The 24,349-nt window shown below is 40.4% G+C and overlaps 2 protein-coding genes across 2 annotated transcripts in view; both read left to right on the top strand.

The window, feature by feature from the left end:
• The window catches only part of taf2 (TAF2 RNA polymerase II, TATA box binding protein (TBP)-associated factor), a 47,818-nt gene extending 39,662 nt beyond the window's left edge, over window positions 1–8,156 (top strand). The window contains exons 25-28 of the mRNA XM_041792421.1: window positions 3,779–4,008; window positions 6,067–6,231; window positions 6,352–6,454; window positions 6,536–8,156. Of these exons, the coding sequence (XP_041648355.1) occupies window positions 3,779–4,008; window positions 6,067–6,231; window positions 6,352–6,454; window positions 6,536–6,834 (797 nt within the window). The 3' untranslated portion in view covers window positions 6,835–8,156. The remainder of the gene's footprint in view (window positions 1–3,778; window positions 4,009–6,066; window positions 6,232–6,351; window positions 6,455–6,535) is intronic.
• A 12,016-nt stretch (window positions 8,157–20,172) lies between these two features.
• The window catches only part of enpp2 (ectonucleotide pyrophosphatase/phosphodiesterase 2), a 51,233-nt gene continuing 47,056 nt past the window's right edge, over window positions 20,173–24,349 (top strand). The window contains exons 1-2 of the mRNA XM_041794034.1: window positions 20,173–20,190; window positions 21,373–21,478. Coding sequence (XP_041649968.1) covers window positions 20,173–20,190; window positions 21,373–21,478 — 124 coding nt within the window. The remainder of the gene's footprint in view (window positions 20,191–21,372; window positions 21,479–24,349) is intronic.

Genomic DNA, 24,349 nt, shown 5'->3' with positions numbered 1-24,349 from the left:
GAGAAGTGTAGATAAACAGTAGCAATCAGAATCAAACCAGGCATAAAATACATTAAAAGAGAAGAGCAGACATTTAAGTTTTAGGGTAAAATTTGTGGAAGAAGAAGAAAATTTAAGAGAGAAAACTGCCAGGAAGAGGGAAGACACAGTAAAAACAGAAGACAACATCACATAAAAGCAAGCTGATAAAATGAGTTTTAAGAAGTGACTTAAAAGATAACACTGATGCAGCGTGCCTTATCATAGCATGAATAATTTTTGATATCCACATTTTTAACAGCTTTTCTCCTTCTTTTTGTGAAAATTCATCCATGAAATGGAAACAGCAGCCTGGTTGTCACTTTCTCTGTCCCTCTGCCACACGTCCAACATATTTCAAAGTGTCTGAAGTGATATGAACAGTTTAATCAAAGTAGCACCTGTGCAGGTAGCCTGCAGCTGTAGGAAAACGGGATACAGCATATACATGTGACAGTATCCTGTTTTCTCCTGGAGCTTCCCAGGAAGCAAAACCAGGATTCTCAAAACCGGAATACCGGCATATCCTGGTTTCTGAAAATGTTTGCATGCACAAACAGAAACCAGGACACTAAAGTCCATGTTAACACAGTCACTGTTACCGAAAGCTGAGAGCTCAGCTACTGTACCGTTAGCTAGTAGGATTATAACCTCCTCATGGTGAAAACAGATGGTACTGAAAGGGCTACACAGCTGCACAGAAACTGCACATTGTGGACTTTGCTGGATGAAACCTGTCACACAGGAATACACCATAAAGCTTTTTATCCTCATGGAGACGCACTAAAAACAGATTGTGTGACTTGGATTACAAAATTTCAGGTGGCTCTTTGTCAGCTGGAAATATTTTAATGTCGGGCTGAGAGCCAGCCCTCTTGGTATGCTGCAACTTATTTGCCTTAGAGGTGGAACATGAGACTCATATAGGCTGATGTAGGAGAAATAGAAACGATTAGTTTAAGCTTGAACAGCCAGATCTGATTTACCTGAAAATATCTGGGGGAGGTTGCACATTCTTTCATAGTAAAGCTGCTTAGAATGTGTTTCAGATGTAATATTCCCCCTCTGTTTTTATATTTATCCTGTCAGATCATTTCTTTAAGTCATCAGCTGAAAGGCTAAGGTCTCCTCTTTGGTACTAAGGCTGTATTACATACATGCATGCTCCTGCCTTCTATTGTTTCCTCGGGTTTCGTTATTTCTCTCTCTTCCTGGGGGTCCTGTACGTCTTTCAGCCTGGCCGTAACGCTTCACTCTGCCAATCCAAATATCTGCCACCTCAAAACCCAAATAACACTATATGTTCACAATTCTATATTCCTCCAGACAATCGGCCTCTTTTTGCAACATGTTATTAATTTATTGACTTGTAACTCTTCTGGAGGAAAACTAGCAGTAATCGTTATTTCCAGTGAATTTGACTTTTGAAAGGCCAGTCAGTGTGTGTGGCTGCTGGACAGCCTGTCCACGCTGCCAGTTTAAATACACAGTGACCAGAGTGTGCTAACCTTTAAATGCTGTGTTATGAGAGTGTGTTAGTTGTTTTATTCCTCTCCCCCCAGAAGCCACAGCCCCCCACGTGTTAAACACACACACTCGCACACAGGATGATGTTTCAGCGGCTGAAGGTCAGTGCTGAAAGAACATAAACTCTGCTGCTGTTAGACTCATCTATTTCAACTTTCTTCAAAAAGCCACAGTCCACCCCCACGACGTTCGGCGCCGAGCTGTTGGATTGTCAGCTTCAGCACTATTTAGAGTTTAATTCTCTGCAGCTCTTAACAAAACACCACCAACAGGACACCAGGGCCAGGCATCAGAACAAAAGGAGGAAGCAGGAACATAGTCTTCATCAGTCCAAGTTATAAGAAAAGTACAACTGACCTTAGATTCATTTTTTTGCTGTTTAACAGCAATACTAATACAATATGATAGTTTAATTTTATTTATTTTTTGACTTACTTTCATTTTCCTCTTTGCCTTGTTGTAATACTCCTTCATACATTTCCATGCATTGCCATGAAAATTAGTCCTTCAATGAGGAATGCATTTGCTCTGTTTGCCTCAATGAGAATGCATTATGTGGATTAGGATTAATGGCTCTAGGATGCTCTTTAAAAGAGGTTCCTAACCTAAACATGTTCATGGGTAAAATTGGTGCTCATTCGAAATGGTCACACACAAACGCTGAGGGGCAGAATGGCCTTTGTTGTATTTGTACCTATCTAAATCTAGCTATGTTTTAGGCTTGACCATATACTATACTAAGCTATCAAGATTTATAGATACATTTTCAAGGGGTCAATCAATTGTGTGGGCTGATCGTCAGCATTTTGTTGATCATCTTTATCTCTTTTTAATTTTACCAATCACTGATAAGCTGAATGAAAGGGTAGACCAGTGGTTCTCAAATAGTGCAAGGCTGAGTCCAGGTCTGCCTTGACCTTGCCTTTTAACTAAACCTTACAATTACAATGACTATACAAGAAAGGATACTGTATCTAGGGCTGGGCAATTAATCAAAAATTAGATTAAATTGCAATGCTGCAATTTTCAAACTGCAGAGGGTGCATTATTTCTTGAACCTGAAATTTGTGTCGAAATACCAGTTTAAAACTTTTTTGCAGCAGCAGCAGAGTTGTTATAACCTTGCAAAGCAGATGGATACGACCATTTCCTTGTTTCTCACTGGTGAATCCATCTTGCAAAGCTCCCGTCTGAACTGTTTCGGCCCGGTTAGAAAGTTACAGGACCAATCAGCGACAAGGGGCAGCACTTTCAGGCACAGAGGAGTCGTGATGTAAGCGAGCGGCAATGAGAGGCCGGTGCAATTATGGAGGAAGACATTAAGGTGGATGCTGCTAGAGCATCAGTTTTATCAGAACTTGACAACATTTCTTCATTTAAAGAAGAACAAAGAACAGCAGTGAGTTGTTTTCTTTTCATAAATGACAAAAGTCATATACTGACATGTCTACAGTCCCCATGGTTCGCGTTATTCCTCAGTAGCTGCACATAGGCATCTCTGTCGTGGCTACGTCATGCTACTTGTTTTGTTGCTCTGATTGGCCTGTAGAGATGTGACAGACAGAAAGTTCATACAATCACACTCCAAGCTTTTTTTCAAATCCTCTGCCCTTTCCTAAACGCTTAGTATTGAAGGTTCTCCAGATGGATGTGTGAAACAAATCCATCTGGCGTGTCAGGTTAGAGTTATGCATTTCATGTCATGTAATTATTCAAGTCCCATTCTTTAGTATAGCCTACAAAATGGTCTATTGGTTTATCAAGCAGTGTGTGCTGGCTGAAGGCTTTATTTCTAAATATCTTAAGGTTAGAAACTGTGTTCCTCGGGGGTCAGTTTTGAGACCACTGTCACACAAATTTCTGTTTTTATGCTGATGACACTGTCATTTATTCTTCAGCTCCTATGCAACATCAGCATGATTCTATTTTGTGGTGATAGCAAACTTATGATGGTTTCAAACTTAAAGAAAAAGGCACCGAACTTCCCTTCTATTAGCATCTCATGTTGATTTGATGGAGTATGTGTGTATAAAGAGGGAAAGTGGCTGGAGCCTGAACTGTTACCAGCTGCAGAAGTGACAGGGAGTTCTCTTCTTCTGAAACTTCACTTCTGTTTTTTTTTTTTTGTTTGTTTGTTTGTTTTTGGTCTAATCCTTGGCTTTACCTTTCTGCCTCTGTTTCCCTCTCTTATCACTATTGTATCTCCCTCCCACCTCGTCCTGCCATTTCTCAGGTACCTCCCATGACTGGCGGCTGCGCTGTGACGCCATGAGCCTTTACTACACTCTGTTCGGTTTGACTCGCCCCTCCTGCCTACCTCTGCCAGAGCTGGGACTGGTTCTTAACCTGAAGGAGAAGAAAGCCGTCCTAAACCCCACCATCAAGCCTGAGCTGGGTGTCGGCCCTGTCATGGACACCCCTGCCAGTATAGGCATCCACGGCGTCGGCATGAGCTACGCAGCTGTAAGTGATGCAGGACAGGTAGCTAAGCAGAGATAGAAATAATACTAATTAAAGGTTATTTTATTCCAGGTTGTACTGGTAATTTACGCCAAACAAACACTCAAACTGAAGACGTCATGCAACAACAGCTCCAGTTTCATTGGTGGCTTTGCTAATGGTGATGTCAGTGAGCTTCTCGGTGGTCTCTACTTCCCTCTGTTTGAATTAGCTTGATTTAGTAATGTAACATAAAACTTTCAGATGGCACACAAATAGAAACTACCTCATCAAATCTGTGTTATCTTGGGTTGGATCTGTGTAATTGTGGGTACTACAGAGCTGCCAGCAGTGCTTGGCTGTACCTTATTCCCATTGCATCACCATCCAACCCAGAACGACTGCACAGAGCAAATCTGGCTCTGAGGGGATCTGTGTGACAGCAGATTGAATCAGTGTTATCTGAGCCTAGGCCCGGGTTTCTGCAGAGCTAACCAGGGCTGTCATGATACCAGCATTTTCAACTTTAGTGTGATGCTGGTAAAAGTCAAACAGTAATGACATGTTTTTATACCACAGCAACAAAAAGGAAGTCCAAAATGCCCATTATTGGGAAGCTAATGAGTGTGTCTGACAGCTGAGCCATCTGTTTCATAAACTTTTGCAACCAGAGGCTGCACTAGACTTTAAAGTGAGTTCACCTACCTTTTCCTCTTATTAGTTAGCATTCACAGCTTGTTTTTATCAGCTCAATTAGCCATGCTTTCTAGTCTAGCAGTGAGGAAAAAAATATGTTTTTTCTTTGTAGAATCAGACCATGTACAAGTTAACAGGCAGCTAAAACGCTGATTTTACCAGGGTTGACACCCTCCAAGTGCTTGGTTGATTTGATTTGTAGGTCATTGAGCTCTTGTCCAACCAGTCTCATTGGTTGGACAATCAGAAAGAGAGGGAGGAAGAGAGACAGAGAGTGGAAGCATGCAGTGGTGAATAATCAAGGGGGAGTGAGCACAGGTAGATAAAGATGCAGATGAATCAGTTGTTATTTCTTATTGTGTCACAGCAGGTACGCTCTAACAAACTTAGAAACATTTCATCATAAATGTGCAAGGAGGAGCAGGATCTAGTTTTACTTAACAGCTAAAGGTGGCGCAGGAGGAGCTGCTCTACTCTCTGCCACACAGCGTTAATTTCGTCGACTAAAACTATGACTAAAAATGTTCGTCGACAGCCTTTTTTTTCCATGACAAAACTAAACTAAGATTAACAAAAATAGATGTGTGGTGACTAAAACTGACAAAAACTAAGTTTAGTTTTCATCAAGATGACTTAAACTAGACTAAAATGTAATGTAGTTTTCACCAGACATTCAGAATCCATGATATATCTCCACTGTGGATAAATCTGTCAAAAAACAATGTTGCTGTAGCTATTCTGCCTCTCAGCTGTAGAAAGCAGGGACCCAAGGTTTAGCAGAGTGCAGAGAACACACCACTATGATCTGGTACCAGATCTAGGCAAGAGAATAAATGCTTGGACTAAAAGTAAAGACTAAAATGTGAGGATTTTTTTGTGGACTAAAACTAGATCAAAATGTTTTTGTGAACAGACATTTCTCCAGATTCTCTGAATCTTTTGATGATATTATGGACTGTAGATGGTGGGATATTCCAAGTCATGCTACTGACCTGTTGCCATTTAACTAAATTAGCTGCAAAATACTCCTCCAGCTGTTCTTCATCAGAACCTTTTTGTTGCCTCATCACTACTTTTTTGAGAAGTATTGCTGCCATCAAATTCAAAATCCAAGCTAATATTCTTATTAAATGATAAAATGTCTCGATAACATTGTCTGATATGTTGTTTATGCGCAAAATTATGGATTTATGAGATTTGAAAATCATCACATTCGATTTTTATTTACATGTTACACACTTGTCCCAACTTTTTTGGAACTGGGTTGTATCAACTAATGACTGGTTTCTGCTTCTGTTCCATGTGGCACATAATGTCAGTCAGACGATGATACACAGTAAAAGCTGATGGGCCCTGGCATTGTGCTAAGCTATCTCTGTTTTCAAGGTGGAGGAAGAGCCAGATCCTATCTCATTGGGGGTTTGCGGGGTGGGCCAGCCTCCTCAGGGCCTGAAGAGGAAAGCTGAGACCCCGCTGGGCTCCCCTCCAGAGCCGGGACAGATCCTGCAGCAACAGGACGATGATGCACGAGGAGGACGTTACAAGATCAGGGTAACAAACTCTTCTGACAAAATCAGTCTGGGGTCAAGAGTTTCTCTGTCGCTCATCTCAAGCCTTTGACTCATTTTGATTTATGGTCAGGTCTTCATATGTAGCTCTGCTTTGTTGTAGTTCAACACAATGGAGGATGAAGACATTGATATGGAGACAGTACACGACAGTCAGGCCTTCATTCACCATCATCTCAACCTTTTAGAACGACCGTCTACACCAGGTAAACACCCTCATCTACATTCACAATACTTCCATTAAAAATAAAATGAAAATTATAATTTTTTCCTCTGTTTTGTCCCAGGGAAAGAGCCTCCATCTGTGGAACAATCTATGCTCTCCATGCCTGCCACACCAGTGCCATCCTTCTCCAAAGAGACCACCTCCTCCTCCTCCAAACACGGTGGCGAGCACGGCCACCACCATCACCACCACCACCATGAGCACAAGAAGAAGAAGAAGAAGCACAAGCACAAACACAAGCATAAGCACAAACATGAGAGCAAGGACAAGGAAAAGGACAGGGACAGGGACAACTCCCACGCCTACAGCAACAGCCCTGCTAGCGGAAGGTCTCTGCGCTCACCGTCGCTCTCTGATTGACAGGGTTTTTAAACTCCTGATGGTTCAGTCAGGGTTAATGGGACACATCAGTAGTTCAGTAGCAGGTTGCAAAGACAATAAGTGGAATATTAGAGGTTCATCTCCTCTTAACTCAGTAGTTTTGCACAGGAATACTCAGATAAGTGAACATCATTGAACTTCTGTGCAAGGAACGTTTTATTTTGTTACTGAGACTTCAGCATCATTCACCACATTCACTCAGCAGCTGTTTTTCTTTGACATCACACTCAGAAAAAAAATCAAATATTATCTGAGTGTTTCAATCATTTTTCTGTTACCCTTTGAAACATAATCAATAAGAACACTTTAGGTTGTTCATAGCCATAAACACCAAATTTGTTCAATCATAAACTAATGTTGGACAGGAGCTAATGTTAACTAATGTTATTTGAGCTATGGCTGCCAGTGTAAATCAATAATAATGATTAGATTAAGGTCCACATTTAACAGAATACTTTTTTGATTGCATGCTATTTTGCCATTTAAGGTGCATTTGTAGTAAAGCTACCTTAGTGAGGTAGCAGCTGGATAATACTTACTGTAGCATCTTCCTACTCTCACAGTGATGGAAAACAAGCCTAATACTGATCCTTAAAGGATCAATATGGAGATTTTTTGCACTGAAATATCTATATTCATTTAAAAAATGACAATTCCCATGTTATATATTTTATATTGAGGTCTTACAATTTTTCAAATATATACTAAAATTTTCAAAGACAAAGAATTCTTAGTTTTGTTTCTTTTTATGGAGGCTAACATAGGTTTCAAGTTCAAACTCCCCTCTGAAACATGGAGCCCCACATTTATGTTTGAGAGCCCAGCCTTCTTCTCAATACTGTCTTGTTTAAAATTCTGGACTTTGTTAAATAAAAACAGCACCTTGTAAGGCACGTTTACTGAACAGAAAACTAACTTTTTTATCCATAAATTGCTCAGAATGAGGGGGGGACTGCACTTAAAAGTGCATTTCTCCGTCATGCTGGAATCGTTTCCAGAATCATGTGCGCTAGGAAAGATGCAAGAGCACGTACTCAACTTGGGACCACTCCCAGCGTGAACGGGGAAGTGCACTTTTAATGCAGTTCTTCCTTGTATTGCAAAAAATTATTAATACAAAATGAGCATAAAACAAAACATTAATTTTCTGTTCTGAGGTGTCATTTTTATTAGAAAGAGTTCTTAATTCAAAACAAAAAAAATTAACAGGTGATGGAGCTGTGTGTAGACTAAAACTCTGACTAAAAATATTCGTCGACAGCGTTTTTTTCCATGACAAAAACTAGACTAAGACTAACAAAAATAGATCTGTGATGACTAAAACTGACAAAAACTAAGTTTAGTTTTCATCAAGATGACTTAAACTAGACTAAAATGTAATGTGTTTTTCGTTGGACATTCAAAATCTGTGATATTTCTCCACTGTGGGTAAATCTGTCAAAAAACAATGTAGCTGTATCTCTTCTGCCTCTCAGCTGTAGAAAGCAGGGACCCCAGGTTTGGCAGAGTGCAGAGAGCACACTACCATGATTTGGTACCAGATTTAGGCAAGAAAATAAATGCTTGGACTAAAAGTAAAGAGTAAAATGTGAGGACTTTTTATAGACTAAAACTAAGCTAAAATGTTTTTGAGTTTTCGTCTACTAAAACTAAAAATGATTGACATGACTAAAATGTGACCAAAACTAAAATGCCTTTCATTTAAAGACTAAATTTAAGACTAAAATTATAAATTGCTGCCAAAATTAACAATGCATTCCACTGTGTTACTGTTTTGGCTGAGAGCTCTCTGGTTGTATAATTTCATTTCACTATAAAAAACTCAGAAAGAATGTTGTCATTTTCCGTCTACCAGAGCCTCCTTAAATTCTTTAAATATATTAACAGATTTTTAGCCAAGAGGGAAGCAAAGTAAGATGGTACAAACTACAAAGTAAATGTATTACAAAGAACTAGTTTTAATTGTTAACCTTAACTTGGTTAATTACACAGAGGACGCAATTAAACTTGAACTCCTGAAAAGTGTAAAAGCTCTCACATAAATCAGGATCACTGGACCTCAGTGGGTCATGTTGTACATGCAGTCCTGCATATTTTCAAGACCAGCATGCAAGCATCAGACATGATGCTTGCATGCTGCATCTTTTAAAATGTCATGCTCTTTTTTCCCCTTGTTAACAGTATGTTATCTGCCACTATTATTTTTAATGCTACTAAATTGAAGTGGGAGGCTTTGTATCGATATGCATTTGGCAGCTGTGAGCTAAATAGTTTTGCCTCCATGTTAGCAAAAGTAAAAAGCATAGCATGTGGAACTCTTACATGGTTATAATTTATGCACAACTATCTCCACTTTGTGAAACAAGCTGGCGAGTTTTGTTGATTGTGGCGCGTGAAAGACTGTCAGTCAGCCCTTGTGCCTTGTCATTTACCACTTTCCTTGTTCCTCGCCCATCTCAATGCGAGTGACTGAGAGGTAAACAGGAACGAGGAAACGGGAGAAAAAATGCAATGCTAAGTAATACAGTAGTAATCAATGCAATTAAGCTGGTAGTGTAGTGTGGTATAGTTAGGACATGCTGTTAACAGACTGAGACAGATTTAGCTCTTTGAAGCTGTCTCCTAGCTGTTAGTCATCATTTTAGACCACGCTGGTGTAGCAGCGGAGCACTCATTTACATAATCATTTCAGCTTTTCCCTTTTCCCTTCAGTGGGGATGTCAGAGGTAAATGGCTGCTGTGTGAATCTGGTGTTTTTGGTTTTAACCTTCCAGACGTTTCCTTGTGTCCTCACGCCTCTCACACCGGCTCTGCATGGTCAGTGAGTGTGCTGATGTTGAGCATCACTTCCAGGCCCTGAACCACACGCTCCTCTCTCCACAAACAGGCAAATAGCCTCCAGTGGACCTCAGCCACTTTTCCTCCCACAGAGACACCGCTCTGGTGCGCCTCATCCACACAGCTCAATCCCAGCATTCATAGCGTGGCTTCTGAGGGGAAATATGATTGATCACGGTGAGGATTTGACCGTTCTGGCCGGATTGTGGCAGAGGTGTCTTTAACATCCGGAAAATTCAATCCAACAAAGGAATTTCCCTGTACTGTATAATTAAAACTTAATACCAGCTTTTATGTAAACCTCTTTGTTCCCCATTTGTCACCACTAATTAAAGATGTTTTTGTATTCATGGATGTTTTAACTGGATTACATCGGGCTCCAACAAGGCGTTTAGGTCTGAGTTGACTCTGGCACTGCGAGGCTTTACTCAGTGGTTTCGAACAATGAGAAGAAAATGTAAACGTCCATACTCTCCATCTTAGATAAACCCACAAGGGTATCAAAAGTTTGATCCATAGCGTTAAAAATGTTTTTCTTCTGTTTTCACATTCAAACTTAATTTGTTCTGTCATGAAAAAGATAGCAGCATTCCTGTAAAGATGCTTAACATAGTTCAAATAGTCTCTGTCAGCATTTTCTACCACTTAACTTCATGATAGACATTTGACAGAGAACATTCAACTCTTTGTGTGGAGTCAAACAAACTGAATCAGACGGAAAAGCTGAAGACATATAGGACTTCTGAGGTGCTCTCTAGAGTTTGCTTCTATAATGAATACAGTCATGGACGAAAGTATTGGCACCCCTGGAATTTTCCAGAAAATGCACCATTTCTCCCAGAAATTGTTGCAGTTACAAATGTTTTTGGTATACACATGTTTATTGCCTTTATGTGCAGTGGAGCAACACAAAAAATCTGAAGACAAAATTTACATAACTTTACGCAAAACTCAAAAAAGGGCAGGACAAAATTATTGGCACCCTTTTAAAACTGTGGGTAAATCATTTTATTTCCAGCATGTGATGCTCTTTTAAACTCACCTGTGGCACTAACAGGTGCTGGCAATCTAGAAATCACACCTGAAGCCAGTTAGAATGTATAAAAGTTGACTCAGCCTTTGTGTTGTGTGCCTGTGTGTGTCACACCAAGCATGGAGAAGAGAAAGAGGAGCCCAGAATTGTCTGAGGACTTAAGAAGCAAAATTGTAGAAAAATATGAACAATCTCAAGGTTACAAGACCATCTCCAGAGATCTTGAAATTCCTTTGTCCACTGTGCGTAATATAATCAAGAAGTTTATAACCCATGGAGCTGTGGCTAATCTCCCTGGACGTTGACGAAAGAGAAAAACTGACAAAAGAATGCAACACAGGATAGTTGGAATAATGGATAAACATCCTCAGTCAACTTCCACACAAAATCAGGCTGTCCTGCAGACTCAGGGTGCAAAAGAGTCAGCTCGGACCATACATGGTCATGTGAATGAGATGAAGCTCTATGGCAGGAGATCGAGGAGAACCCCACTGCTGACAAGGAGACATAAAAAAAATCCAGACTGGAGTTTGTAAAAATGTACCTGAGTAAGCCTCAATCCTTCTGGGAGAACATTTTGTGGACAGATGAGACTTTACAGAAAATGGAATGAGGCCTACAAAGAAAAGAACACAGTACCTACAGTCAAACATGGTGGAGGTTCAAGGATGTTTTGGGGTTGTTTTGCTGCCTCTGGCACTGGGTGCCTTGACTGTGTGCAAGGAATCATGAACTCTGGAGACTATCAAAAAATTTTGGGCCTCAATGTAGGGCCTAGTGTCAGAAAGCTGGGTCTGCATCAGTCATGGGTGATCCAGCAGGACAATGACCCCAAACATACCTCAAAAAGCACCAAGAAATGGTTGGAGACAAAGCGCTGGAGAGTTCTGAAGTGGCCAGCAATGAGTCCGGATCTAAATCCCATTGAACACCTATGGAGAGATCTCAGAACTGCTGTTACTAGAAGCACCCTTCAAATCTGAGAGACCTGGAGCAGTTTGCAAAAGAAGAGTGGTCCAAAATTCCAGTTGAGAGGTGTAAGAAGCTTGTTGATGGTTATAGGAAGTGACTGGTTTCAGCTATTATTTTCCAAGGGTGTGCAACCAAATACTAAGTTGAGAGTGCCAATAATTTTGTCCAACCCATTTTTTGAGCTTTGTGTAAAATTATGTCAATTTTGTCTTTTTTCTGCTGATTTTTTGTTTTGTTCCAATGCACATAAAGGCAATAAACACATGCATACCAAAAATATTTGTAATTGCAACAATTTCTGGGAGAAATGATGTATTTTCTAGAAAAATTCCAGGGGTGCCAATACTTTCATCCATGACTGTATCTGCTATAATATGCATTTTTACATGTGCACTGCACCGACATGATAAATACAATCATATTTACTGAAAAAGGCAATATCAGTTATAAAGAATCCACTTGCAAAAGGGCATTTATAGATGGAGCAAATTCAAGGATTGAATGTTTTTAGTTCACTCCAGGGAGCAGGTGTGACGTTAACACGTTTGCAGAAGTGCACATAAGAATAAAGCTCCCCCATAGACCCTTATTTATCCTGATGGTGATCTTCATTTAAACCATTCAAGAAAAATAGAAAACAAGGAAAATTGTAACCTAGCAAAGGAGATGGATTTGCCCGTTTGTGTTTCTCACTGGCAAATCCATCTTGCATAGCTCCCTTCTGAACTGTTTGGGCCCGGTTAGAAAGTGACAGGACCAATCAGAGATGATGGTTAGTACTTTGTGCTTGGCAGAGTCGTGATGTAAACCAGCAGCGACGAGAGACCGGTGCAATTATGGCAGAAGACGTTAGCGTGGATGCTGCTAAAGCGCCAGTTTTATCAGAACTTGATGATATTTCTTCGTTAAAAGAAGAACAAAGAACAGCAGTGAGTTGTTTTCTTTTCAAAAACGACAAAAGTCGTGTACTGACATGTCTACAGTCACCATGGTTTGCATTATGCGGCTGTCCGTGGAGTTTGCTCCTACAGTAGTGGCTACGTCACGTGTTTTGTTGCGCTGACTGGCCTGTAAAGATGTGACAGAACGTTCATCCAATCACCCTCTGAGTTTTGTTTTTTTTTCAAAGGCACTGCCCTTTCACAAACTCTGTGTATAACAGGTTTGCCAAATAGAGGTGTGACACAAATCTATCTGGCATGCCAGGTTAGGAAAATTGCCCTGTCAAACTGAAGGCAAAAGTTTTCCTGATATCAAGGAAAGATACGTCAAACTTTTGCGCTGTTCTTTTATTGGCAGAAGGACAAAGAGAGCATTAGTTTATCTTAAATGGAAATTGACCCAAAGTTTATTAAAGATTACATATAAAGTTACAATTGTCACAAATATCACCCATCTGTGTGTCTTCACTCTCGCTCTGCGCAGAGATAGGAAAAGAGTGAGCCCCAGAGAAGAAAGCTCCTGTGCACAGCTCAGTGTCTCTCTTTTAATCTTCAGGGGAGGATTCTCCTACACTTTTGGTAAGGAGTCCTGCAAATTACAACACTTACCAGTCCATTGTGGCCTCCTCAGTGTGTAACAGTACTGACGTTAACCTTAGCTGTCGTCCTCACTGTATACAAAAAGAGCCACTCACTTATAACTCTTATCTTAGCAGAGGAAAATGTTAACTGTGTATGGAAAACACAATGTGTTGTCTTATAATACTTTGCAGATATAAAGAATGTTTGCACTTCAATCTAGCATGATTGGCTGCCAGCACAGTGAACAATTCTATAGATTTCTTGAAATACTTAAAGGTAACACATCATGCAAAATACACGTTATCAGGATTTTCTAGCAGAAACACAGTGCTTAACAAATTTATTAGACCACCCTAACCCTAACCAAAGTAAGGTTTATGCCACAGCTGCCCTAAATTAACAGCAGTGGAAATTACCAAAATCATTTTTTATGTTTCTTCAATGGTTAATACACCAATATGTAGAAGCTCTTTAACCCAAATGATATTTTTAATGTTAAAATATATTATTATATTTATTATTATTATTGTTATCCATGAATTTTCAAATTTACGGATTTACAAAAACATGGAAAAATAGTAAAGCACATTAATATGTCTTGATTAATATGTCAAATTATAGTTATTTACTTGCATTCCTGAACAGAAAAATGAGTTTTAGTGGTTGAATGTTATGCTTGATTCATTTCTGACTTCTCAGAGAAGCCCAGTGAGCCGGCGAGTACTGTATGTGCCCCTGGCCTGTCCACAATCCCCAGAGAATCAGAAAAACCTCTCTTTCTCCACCTTTCAGAAAATGTATGCTAAAACGAGCCATTCTCAGGTTTTACCCTCATGATGTCATGTGGGGAGTTAGCTCCGCCCCCAGGCTCAGTTGGCTCTCGCTGCTTGAAAGAAAGTTTCGTCCCTCTCATCTGGGATCCAGCATCAGGAGAGTTACATCTATTAAGCCACATACATTTCCTGTGAGGGGCGGAGTCAGGGGCAGACTCAGACAGCTCATTAACATTTAAAGCTAAAGACACAGAAATGGCTTGTTCTGAGGGGGAGTTTTAGACATTCAAAAATCTTATACTGGAGTTTGTTTTTTTTTTTTTCTTTCAGCAAAACACTTCACTGGCATATTTTGGGGACCTCTGAGACAAATATAAACTTGTCTTAAAGGGGTAAAATATGTGATCTTTAAAGTAAGACGAGTTTATTTATATGGTTCCATTTACAGACCATTTCAAAGTGATTTACAAAGATAAAATAAACATTTATTACACTGAGCATTAAAAAACAGCGAAAGGCATTAAAATGACATTTGATGTGAGAGAAAGTGAAATAAAGGAAATGTCATTCAACCAAAATGAGAGTTAAAACATCTTGTAAAATAGACAAAATCAATGATATTTCTCCACTAAATGTATAATCTGTCAAAGAGAGGATAGCAGGATAAACCAAAATGCAATAAGCCCATCTTTTAGATGAAATAAACATTTTGCACAGCTGCTGTTGTAACCTTCAGCCAACGGTGGATTTCACCATTGGGCAAAGGTAGGTGATTGCCCAGGGCCCTGGACTACTAGGGGCCTCCTTAACATATGACTTACTTATCCCTTTCTCCTTCAACGGCCTGTGTTCTGGTCATTCAAGATTATGAGGGATTAATACACTCAATAAAAGCCTAAAATATGAAGTACACTTGATCATGTTATAGTGGCATTAAAGCTTTAAACAATAAAAGTAAACATTTCTGCGAATTATGATTTTTGGCCGACTGCTGGGGTCAGCCCTTCACATGGATCTGTATGTGACTGACTGACTGACTGAGTGAGTGACCCTACTTTCAGAGCCATATCATACAGAGTTGTGCTGTGGGCGTGGTTTTGTTGTACAGAAAGCTGTCAGTAATGGCTGCCTCCACTGCTGTGATTACCTCAGATATAGCTTTAGCACTGCATCCGTTTCAGTAGAACTGGATCACATTTCTGTATTAAATGAAGAATAACAAGACTAGGTTAAAACCTAGTATATGGCTGACCGCAATGATCTGGGATGGCTGTTGAAATGCCAGACTGAATTGTGTGTTCTGGCAGAGTGATTAGTGTTTGGGGTGTGTAATTGTGCCGTGTGTATGTCTGTGGGTTGAGAATGGAAGGATCCGTAAAGTTGAAAACATAAAGCCCTGTGGGCAGGAAACAGCTGACCTGACACACCAGATCAACTGAATATATTCCTCAATCATCTGGGAAAGCTCCCAAAGAAAGGGTTTGGGAAGGGCGGGACTTTTCAGAAAATCTTCAGAAGGTGATTGGAGGAACGTTTTGCCTGTGTAGCAGAGAGAATCTGAGTGCAGAGGCTGTGAGCTGTGCAGCCTCTCAAAAGTAGGTCAACTCCTCCCCCTCCGGTTGGCAGAGCCTACTTAAGCCACCTGTGGCAGGTTAGCTGCCTCTTTCTCCTTTGTCTTTATCGTGGCTGCCACATGGTCAGACCTGAGGTAGGTAATGTGGCCTTGGTAATTTTAGTCTGTAGTTTACTTTGAGTTTAAACCTTTTAATCATTAGTCAAATTGTGTTTGTTTTAGTTTCCTTCCTTTACTTTTACCTGGTCATCTTGGTGTCCATTGCATCAAGGAACATTGTTGAACATATTTTAAGTGTTTCAATGGAAGTTAACATTTGTATCTGTCTTTTGTAGTGGTGTTAAGCGGGATCAGCGGACAGCTGGGTAAATGTAGCTACCTGGGCAGGTATGAGAAGCTGCATATTGTCAACAGGAAGTGTCTGAAATAATCACATTTTTTATGACAGCGTAATGATTTGTTTTATATTTCAGACATGATCAGCTGCTGTTTTGTCCTTAGTTTTGTCCTTAGTGTTGTCTTGTTTTGCCTACTCTTTAGCCTTTAGTTTTGCCTTAGTTTTGCTTTGGTTTGCTTGATCTGTTTTGGCAGCATTTTATCAAATTTGTAATTAAAATAGGCCTTTTTAGCTGGACCAACTGGTTTTATATAGGTTTTAACTATTTCTTTTGTGTAACCTTTTTCTTTCTTGTCCCCTGCAGTGCAGTGGTTGCTGGCTAGCGGTGGAGGCTAGGCACTCTGGGTGGTTCCCTGCACCTTTTTGTTGTAGTGATGGGTGCACTGGGACACAGTAGTCTGCACCTGTTTGCCGTGTTTTGCAGTGAGTTCACGTGTGGTGGATAAGTGCACTCCTGGGACACCTCCTTTGGTAGACTGCCTCCCTCTTGCTAGCTCCCACTCACTCCCCCTTCCCTTTTTGTTAGTTTTAGCCACTTCACCTACAAGTGTTTTATTAAAGACCAATTGTTAAAAGAATAAATTGTAATAAAATTTTGATACATCCTTTCCATAAATTTGACTTGAAATTCGTTGCTAATTACTAACTCCTTTTCTTTCCACAGACACTTCCAGTTACATTAATATATTTTTGCATTTAAACTTTTAAATAAATTTATGAGTTGCTTTTTGAACCACATCTCTGTCTTCCTTGTAGAGTTGAACCTGTGTTTCCCTCTTATCTTTAGAACTGGGTAAAACTCCTAGGGTGAAAGTCCCTAGGTGGCGTTGTCTGGCTTGTATTGGTGCACATTTATCATAGCCCTTATCCCTACTTTGCCACACCTGTCACATTCATGACGGGTTATCAGAGTGACGAATGATGTGGTGCGCATGTGCAACTCTTGTGCAGGCCACCGCTGGCATAGATCATGAATGGTGGAGCTTCATGTAAAATTGTTGGCAAGGTCACTCAGGAGACGTGCAGAATCAGCTTTTGTGCCAAGACACTCTTTCGGTGTGCCTGTTTTAAAAAGAAATGTGGTCCAGTTCTGATTAAACAGCTGCTTTCCTACAGCTACATCTGAGCTAACAGCTACCACAGCAGCAGACCCTAGATACACCAGAAAACCATAATCGTAACAATCGTAAACCCATGCTGAAACTGAGTGGAAGAAGAGTGAAAACATGTCTGTCACAGAAAGCTTTCAGTGTTGCTCTCTGTGCCTGTTTTAATAAAGACATGTCCAGTTCTGACCAAACTGCCGCTGTGGCTAAGTCTGAGCTAATCACTCCACTAGCAGCCATTGTATACAAGCACTCGCAACAACAAACTCTTTCCCGTATAACTATAACCTACTCAAGCAGGTCAGCAGAAGAGCAAAAGTCTTTATATCAGTCTTTATATCTCCCAAACTCTTCAAAAACAAACATCTTCTCTGCATCTGACTGCTGCTGTCCATAGCTCCTGGCAGCCCATGTGCTCCTCTTAGTCATGTGAACACTACATGACGACTATTTATCTCAATACCGCATTTCACCAGTAGGTGTCAGTAACAGACAGAACAAGGTGCATACATCTCAAAACAAAACTTTGCCACAGAGAGAGAATTAAAGGGATACTTCAACACTTTGGCATGGTGAATGTACAGGTCACAACTTGTCCACAAGAGCGTTTTGGATTTGTTGGATTGAGTATTTGAGTCTGATGAGGAAAAGCCGGACTACCGTAAGACTCCATTGAGTTGGCACAGCAACTCCGAACTCAGCAGCGGTGATCTAAAAATAGCTTGCACGGACAACTAAAGGTAACGAACCTATTACTAAGACTATAGGAATTATGGCAATGGGTAAATATGCCAAAATGTTGAAGTATCCCTTTAAAGATGTATACAGAACCCATTTCTCTGCAACAGCTACAGTGGCAACAATGAGTTAAGGTAGATTTAGGCAAAATTAGGGTAGGCAAAACTGTCAGAATTAGTAAAAACAAGAGGCAAAAATTGGGTTAAAGGGACTAAAAATGTTGTGAAAATTGGTGGTGTGTGGCTACATAGTTGCAAAAATGGTTCAACAGTGGCAAAAAGTGGTGTAAATGGGTAAGGTAAGTGGCAAAATTGATTATAAGAGGCATTTAGTTAACCTCGCAAAGCAGATGGATACGCCCGTTTTCTTGTTTCTCACTGGCGATTCCATCTTTTTAGGCACCCATCTGAAACGTCTGGGCTCGGTTAGAAAGTGACAGGACCAATCAGCCACGAGGGGCAGTACTTTCTTGCACGGCAGAGTTGTGACATAAACAGGCAGCAGCAAGAGGCTGGTGTAATTACGGTGGAAGAGATTAAGCGTGGATGCTGCTAAAGCACTAGTTTTATCAGAACTTGACGACATTTTTTCGTTAAAGGTACAAAGAACAGCAGTGAGTTGTTTTCTTTTCAAAAACGACTAAAGTCGTGTACTGACATGTCTACAGTCACCGTGTTCCGCGTTATTCCTCAGTAGCTGCGCACACACAGCTCGATAGCGGCTACGTTACGTGTTTTGTTTCCCTGATTTGCCCGTAGAGATGCGACAGAACGTTCACCCAATCACCCTCCGAGTTTTTTTTCAAAGCCTCTGCCTTTTCTCAAATGTTTCCTGTTGAAGCTTTCCCAGATCTTCTTTTAACGAAGAAATGCCGTCAAGTTCTGATAAAACTAGTGCTTTAGCAGCATCCACACTAATCTCTTCCTCCAAAACTGCACCAGCTCTTGCTGCTGCTTGTGTACGTCAGGACTCTGCTGTGCCTGAAAGTACTGCCCCTCGTGGCTGATTGGTCCTGTCACTTTCTAACCAGGCCCAAACAGTTCAGATAGGAGCTCTGCAAGATGGATTGGCCAGTGAAAAACAAGGAAATGGGCGTATGCATCTGCTTTGCAAGGCTAGTGAAAAGGGGTTAGCAGTTAAAAAAAAATGTGGTGAAACAAGGTTGAAAGTGGCAATGAGTGTCAAAAAAGGGTTTTTAAGTTGGAGAAAGTGTTGCTAGTGGCTAAAGTGGGTTGAAGTAGCAAAACAAAGTAGCAAAAAATGGTTTAAAGTGGCGTTATGAGGTAAAAATGGGTTATGAGTGACAAAAGTGTTTGGAAAATGGTTGGCAACAAAGATGTTAAAATTATTTAAGTGGCAAAAAGTGATGGACATAGGTTTTAGGTTTTCAATATTTGGTGAAAATAAACCAAACGTGGCACTTGGTTTTTTTTGCACTTGGTGGCAAAAATGGGTTAAAAGTTCATTTGACTCTATTTGATTCAAATTTCAGTCTGTTTACCAATTCACTCAGTGACTTTGATTCAATAATGATGACAAGAAAAAATAAAATAAAACACTCTTTATTCCAGGCTTCTCCAGGACCCCACCCTGCTCAGGGGGGTGATCAGTACCTCTTTGCCCCCTCTGCCCCTGACCCATGTGTCTTGTATCTTCTGTTAGTAAAAGCAGCTGAAATGTGGTAAGAGTGACCTGTCAAGACAAACCAAATGGATTTAACCACATTAAGACAAAAAAATCTCCCTTAGATACCTGTAAATCACATTTATAACTGAAAGAAGACCACCTGGAATAAAAAATTAAAAAGTAACAATCACATTTGGTAAGGTTTGCAGTTTTTGCAGCGAGACCACGAGGTTCGTAGACAGCTAACAGCCAGGGGACTCGAGGGATTTATTTAGAATAAATCCATGCGTAAAGGTGTCCGTTTGAACTCTCAAAACCAAACAGAAGTCCCAGTCTTGGTAAAAGCATCACTTTCAATGACTGTGCTATGAATTTGCACAGGCTTCGTGTCGCCTCAGTTTTAACAACCATAGGCCACTTTTTGGGAAAAAAAGAACCCCAACACACTTCCTGATCCACTGCCTGCGGACCTGTCACCTCTCTCACCTCTGTCCTGCAAAGATGTAGACTTCTCCCTCTCTCCTCTCCCAAACTTCTCTTTTTCTGTCTGCATCATTTATAAACTCCCTCCTCCAACCCAGCAGTCAAAATCCTGCCCGCACCTTCAGTCACCTCCCCCTCCTCATAACGGTCCTCCTCTCTGGTGGTCCTTCGGTTTAAGAGTCAGCATCCTTCACTCCACAGCACACACAGCACAGGAGGAGGAACACGGGAGGAGGCTCAGCCCGACACAGGAACATGTTGCTGCACAAACTGGTACGGTAAGAGTCCATGCCTCGTTTTAGCTCTCTTTTACTTACAGACGCAGCCTTTCTTTGCGCGTAAACCCGTGCGTAAAAGGCTTTTAACCGCGAACTTCTTTGGCTCAAATACGGCATAGAGAAAGAACACCTTCATGATTTTTTGTCCTTTTTCTGTCCTGTGTTCTACCCCCACTCTCCTGCCCTGCCTATTCCCTTCCTGCTCTGCATTTGCAGGACAAAAGTCGATTAGTCTGTCATTTCTAACAAGTGAATGATTCGTCAAAGTAGAAAGGCGATTGTTATGCGCAGCTGCTCCTTTTTTTACTTTGAACTGCTCCAGTGTGACAGGTCAGTGTGAGCATTCACCAGCATGGTGGCAACTGGAAACAATAAAGGAGGAGCTGCTGTCTCCACAACTCCTATGTAGTGGAACAACAGCTCTTGGATAGGATTTTACACTCGCACTCATTTTAACCAGTACAGCTACCATTTGGTGACATATACAAGGCATAATCTATAGATACGTGCTAACAATATTACCTGTATTAAACTACTTTAAAAGTCAGGATAATTACACAAAAACAGGGGTGGGAATCACAATAATTACTGTACAACATCACAATACTGATTAGTGTCATGATGATACCAAAATTTAAAATTTGGGTACAATCCTGGCAAGATTTAAATTATACTAATACCTGTTTTGATACCTCAGCAACAAAAATAAAAGTCCAAGAAGTTATCAGAAGTTGCAGACAGCCCTGCATGGCATTAAAACATCCCCAATGTATTTGTACAATTTAGACAGTCTGTAATAGTTTGACTGCTATTCCCTACCATATATATATTTTTCCTAAAGCTTTGACACATTAAGCGCTATCAACAAAATAGAGCAGAATATTTGGTTTCAAAACACACACTACTTTTAAACTACTGGAAAATAGAAAAATCTTCTTTGGCATATTAACTCTCATTCATTTAAATGCTACCGTGAAGGGTTAAAAGTTGTGGCATGTTTGATAGGAAAGTCTGTTAAGATAGCTGAATATTTCTTAAATTAAAACACCAATATATGTTAGAAATATTTCAGTACCAGTAGCATGACTCAGTTAAACGTCTGTCCACTGTCTGCTGTGTCAGCCCTCTAAACACAACACTAACCTACAGTCTGCTCTAATTTCCGTTGTTGTTTCAGTTTGTTTGGATTCTCTCCATCCTGTGTGGCGCTGATGTGTGCTTGGCGTTTGCGTACGACCGGCCCAGACGCTCAGGAGAGGACGGGGCTTCAGCCAGGACAGACTGTGAGTACGCCTGTCTCATTGCCCTGTAACATGGAAACATCTTTGAACTGCTTGACCCTGAGTAGGCTAGCGCTGAAGCCCTCCCACATTCAGGACAATTTCTCCTACTGACCTTGGCCTTAAAACTCTAAGTGAACAGAGGGAAAGAGAGAAGATTTCAGGTGGTGTCATTCAACTGTCAAATTGTTTGTAAAAGTTAAATTAAGTTTGTTGATGATGGTGATTCATGGGGTTTAATGTTGTCTTGTAATACAGTTAGAAATGGATGTATGGAAGATTTACATGGATTTGGAAATAATTACTGCAGCCCTTTTAGGCTGACCGCTGAAGTCAGCCCGACACATGGGTCTGTATGTGTCTGACTGACTGGTTGGCTGAGTGACTGGCTGAGTGACTCTACTTTCAGAGCCGTAGAGTTGCGTCAGCAGAGTAGTATTGGTGGATCATGGAGCAGTGGATCTTTGCTGATGCCATTCTGCTCTGTTAACCTTGCAAAGCAGTGGGATTTGCCAAACACCTTTTAAAGCTCCAATCCACAACGTTGGTGCTGAACCGAACACTGTTTGGAACAATCTCTGTCAGTTTAGGACAACGAGGCGCTGGTGATGGGCAGAGTTTAGTCATAGTCAAAGCTGTTTGTAATGGCTGCCTCCATGTGATAATTACCTTGGAAGTAGCTTTAGCATAGCATCAGTTTTACCAGAATTGGACCACATTTCTGTATGAAATGAAGAACAAAAACAACACCTATGAGTATGTCATAGCTTTGGGGGAAAGGGTTAGTTGTTATGTGAGTGCTTGTGTGCAATGGTTTCTAGTAGAATGATTACCCCGGACTTAGCCACAGCGGCAGTTTTGTCGAAATAGACGACATGTTTTTCTTAAAAGAAGGACAGAGAGCAACACTAAAAGCTTTTCTCCCGGTTAGCTACAGCATGGAGTTTTAATTGTTATGGGTGGTGTTTGCCGGTGTATCCAATGGCTGCTGATCAAATATTTAGAGCTCCCCCTGCAGACGGTCAGCAGGGGGAGCTCTAAGGCTGAAACCAAATTCTCCCCTTAACCCTCAGTCTCAAAATGCACGTTCCCGTGAAGTGTGAGGGCTGTCCCAATTCTCCCGAGAGTTGAGTTGAGGGGCGAGTTTGGGGGCTCTATCTCCCTCAGTTTTGAGATGTTCCTGGAGCTCCCTTGGTATTGAGGGTTATCACACAAAGAAAGATGGCGGCGAATGCGGGGAAGAAATTGAGCTACAAATGTAGATTTCTTTGTTAATAGAGATCTAAAAATATGAAAACCACTCCAATATCTTAGTTTAATGTTATTTTATGGATTATTTGCCTTTATGTAGTGTAACATTTACTTTTATTTTTAACTGTTCTGTCGCAGACAAGTCTAAGATTTACAACTGGTGTTTGACGTCAGCTAATGGCTGTGTTATACGGTGACATTCAGCTGAATATGTCTGTGGTTGTGGTGTTTATACGTGTTATTTGGTTGAATATTAAAACGTTCTCATTCTTCTTCTTCCTCTGAATCGACAGACTATGCAGTTTTGGCACATTACTGCCCTCTACAGTCTGAAATCGTAACTGCTATTAAGGGGCGTCCCATTTCTGAATCACGAGATGGCCTTTACACTTGGTTTTGAGGGGCGAGTTAAGACTGAGGGCTGAGCTTGAGGGTAAGATTGAGGGTTAAGAGGAGAATTGGGATTCAGCCTAAATCTTTAGGCTTCACTCAGAGACAGCTTTTGCACTGTACATCTTGGTGGATGTTGTCCATGGTCCAAGTCTGGTCAGGCAAGTTACAGCTAAAAAAACAAAACCTTAAACTTTAGGGTCTTTGGGCCTTTTATAAGTGGAGGGTGAAGATTTTTGGCATACAGGACATCTCTCTTTCAGTTTTCTTCTAATGCAGTTTAAGCTGGATACTAAAACACGCCAGGTATCATGCAGTCTTGATTCTAAAAGGTAATGAGGGCTGACACTCTAATCCTGGGTGTCAAACTCAAGGCCCAGGGGCCAAATGTGGCCCACAGTGCAGTTTTACCCGGCCCACAAGATCATATCTGAATTAGGATTGGCCTGCTGCTATGGGGTCTGCAGATTTATTAGAAAAAAGTACACCGTACAGTACAGTATAAAAATGTAAATTTAACCTGAAAGATTAAGAAATAAATCCTTGTTAAGATATAAAAATCTGAAAAAGTAGAGAATAGAAATAATTAGATAAAAAGTCAAGAATCAATTTGTGTTTTTATTTCATATTTTCATTTTGCATCCCAAGATTATGACTGACACTTAGGATTTGAGGTTTTATTTCATATTTTGAACTTTTAAATTCATAATTTTGACCTGTTTCACATATTGTGACCTTTTAGGTTCACAGTTTTTCTTCTTAAATCAAATCTTGACCTTAAAAACTCCGAACTTTGACTGTTAATTCCATGTTTTCACTTTTTAAACTCCTGATTGAGAATTTGATCCTGTATTTTGACCTTTCAGAGTCACAATTCTGAATTTTATCTTCTAATTTGTCTTTCTAAACTCTTGATTTTGTATTTTATGTCATATCTTGACCTTTAAACTCATGATTGTAACTCTCTATCTCATGTATTTGCCTTTTAAAAAACGTATTTTGACTTTTAATTTGCCATGGAAACACAGTAACATTGATGCTGTGATATTTAATCATTTAGAAATCTTAAAATCATTTATCATCACTGTTTAATTTCACCCAAAATTCATTACCTGTGAAACATGGTTGACAGTTTTCAGTTAAATCTTGACCCTGTTGGGCCGTCAGATTAAACCTAAATTCAGACTTTGGCCCCTGCTGTGATTGAGTTTGACACCACTTCTCTAATCCATG

Source organism: Cheilinus undulatus, linkage group 8 (assembly GCF_018320785.1).
Source record: "Cheilinus undulatus linkage group 8, ASM1832078v1, whole genome shotgun sequence".
Classification (NCBI taxonomy): domain Eukaryota; kingdom Metazoa; phylum Chordata; class Actinopteri; order Labriformes; family Labridae; genus Cheilinus; species Cheilinus undulatus.
This window is presented reverse-complemented; position numbering and strand designations above follow the sequence as displayed.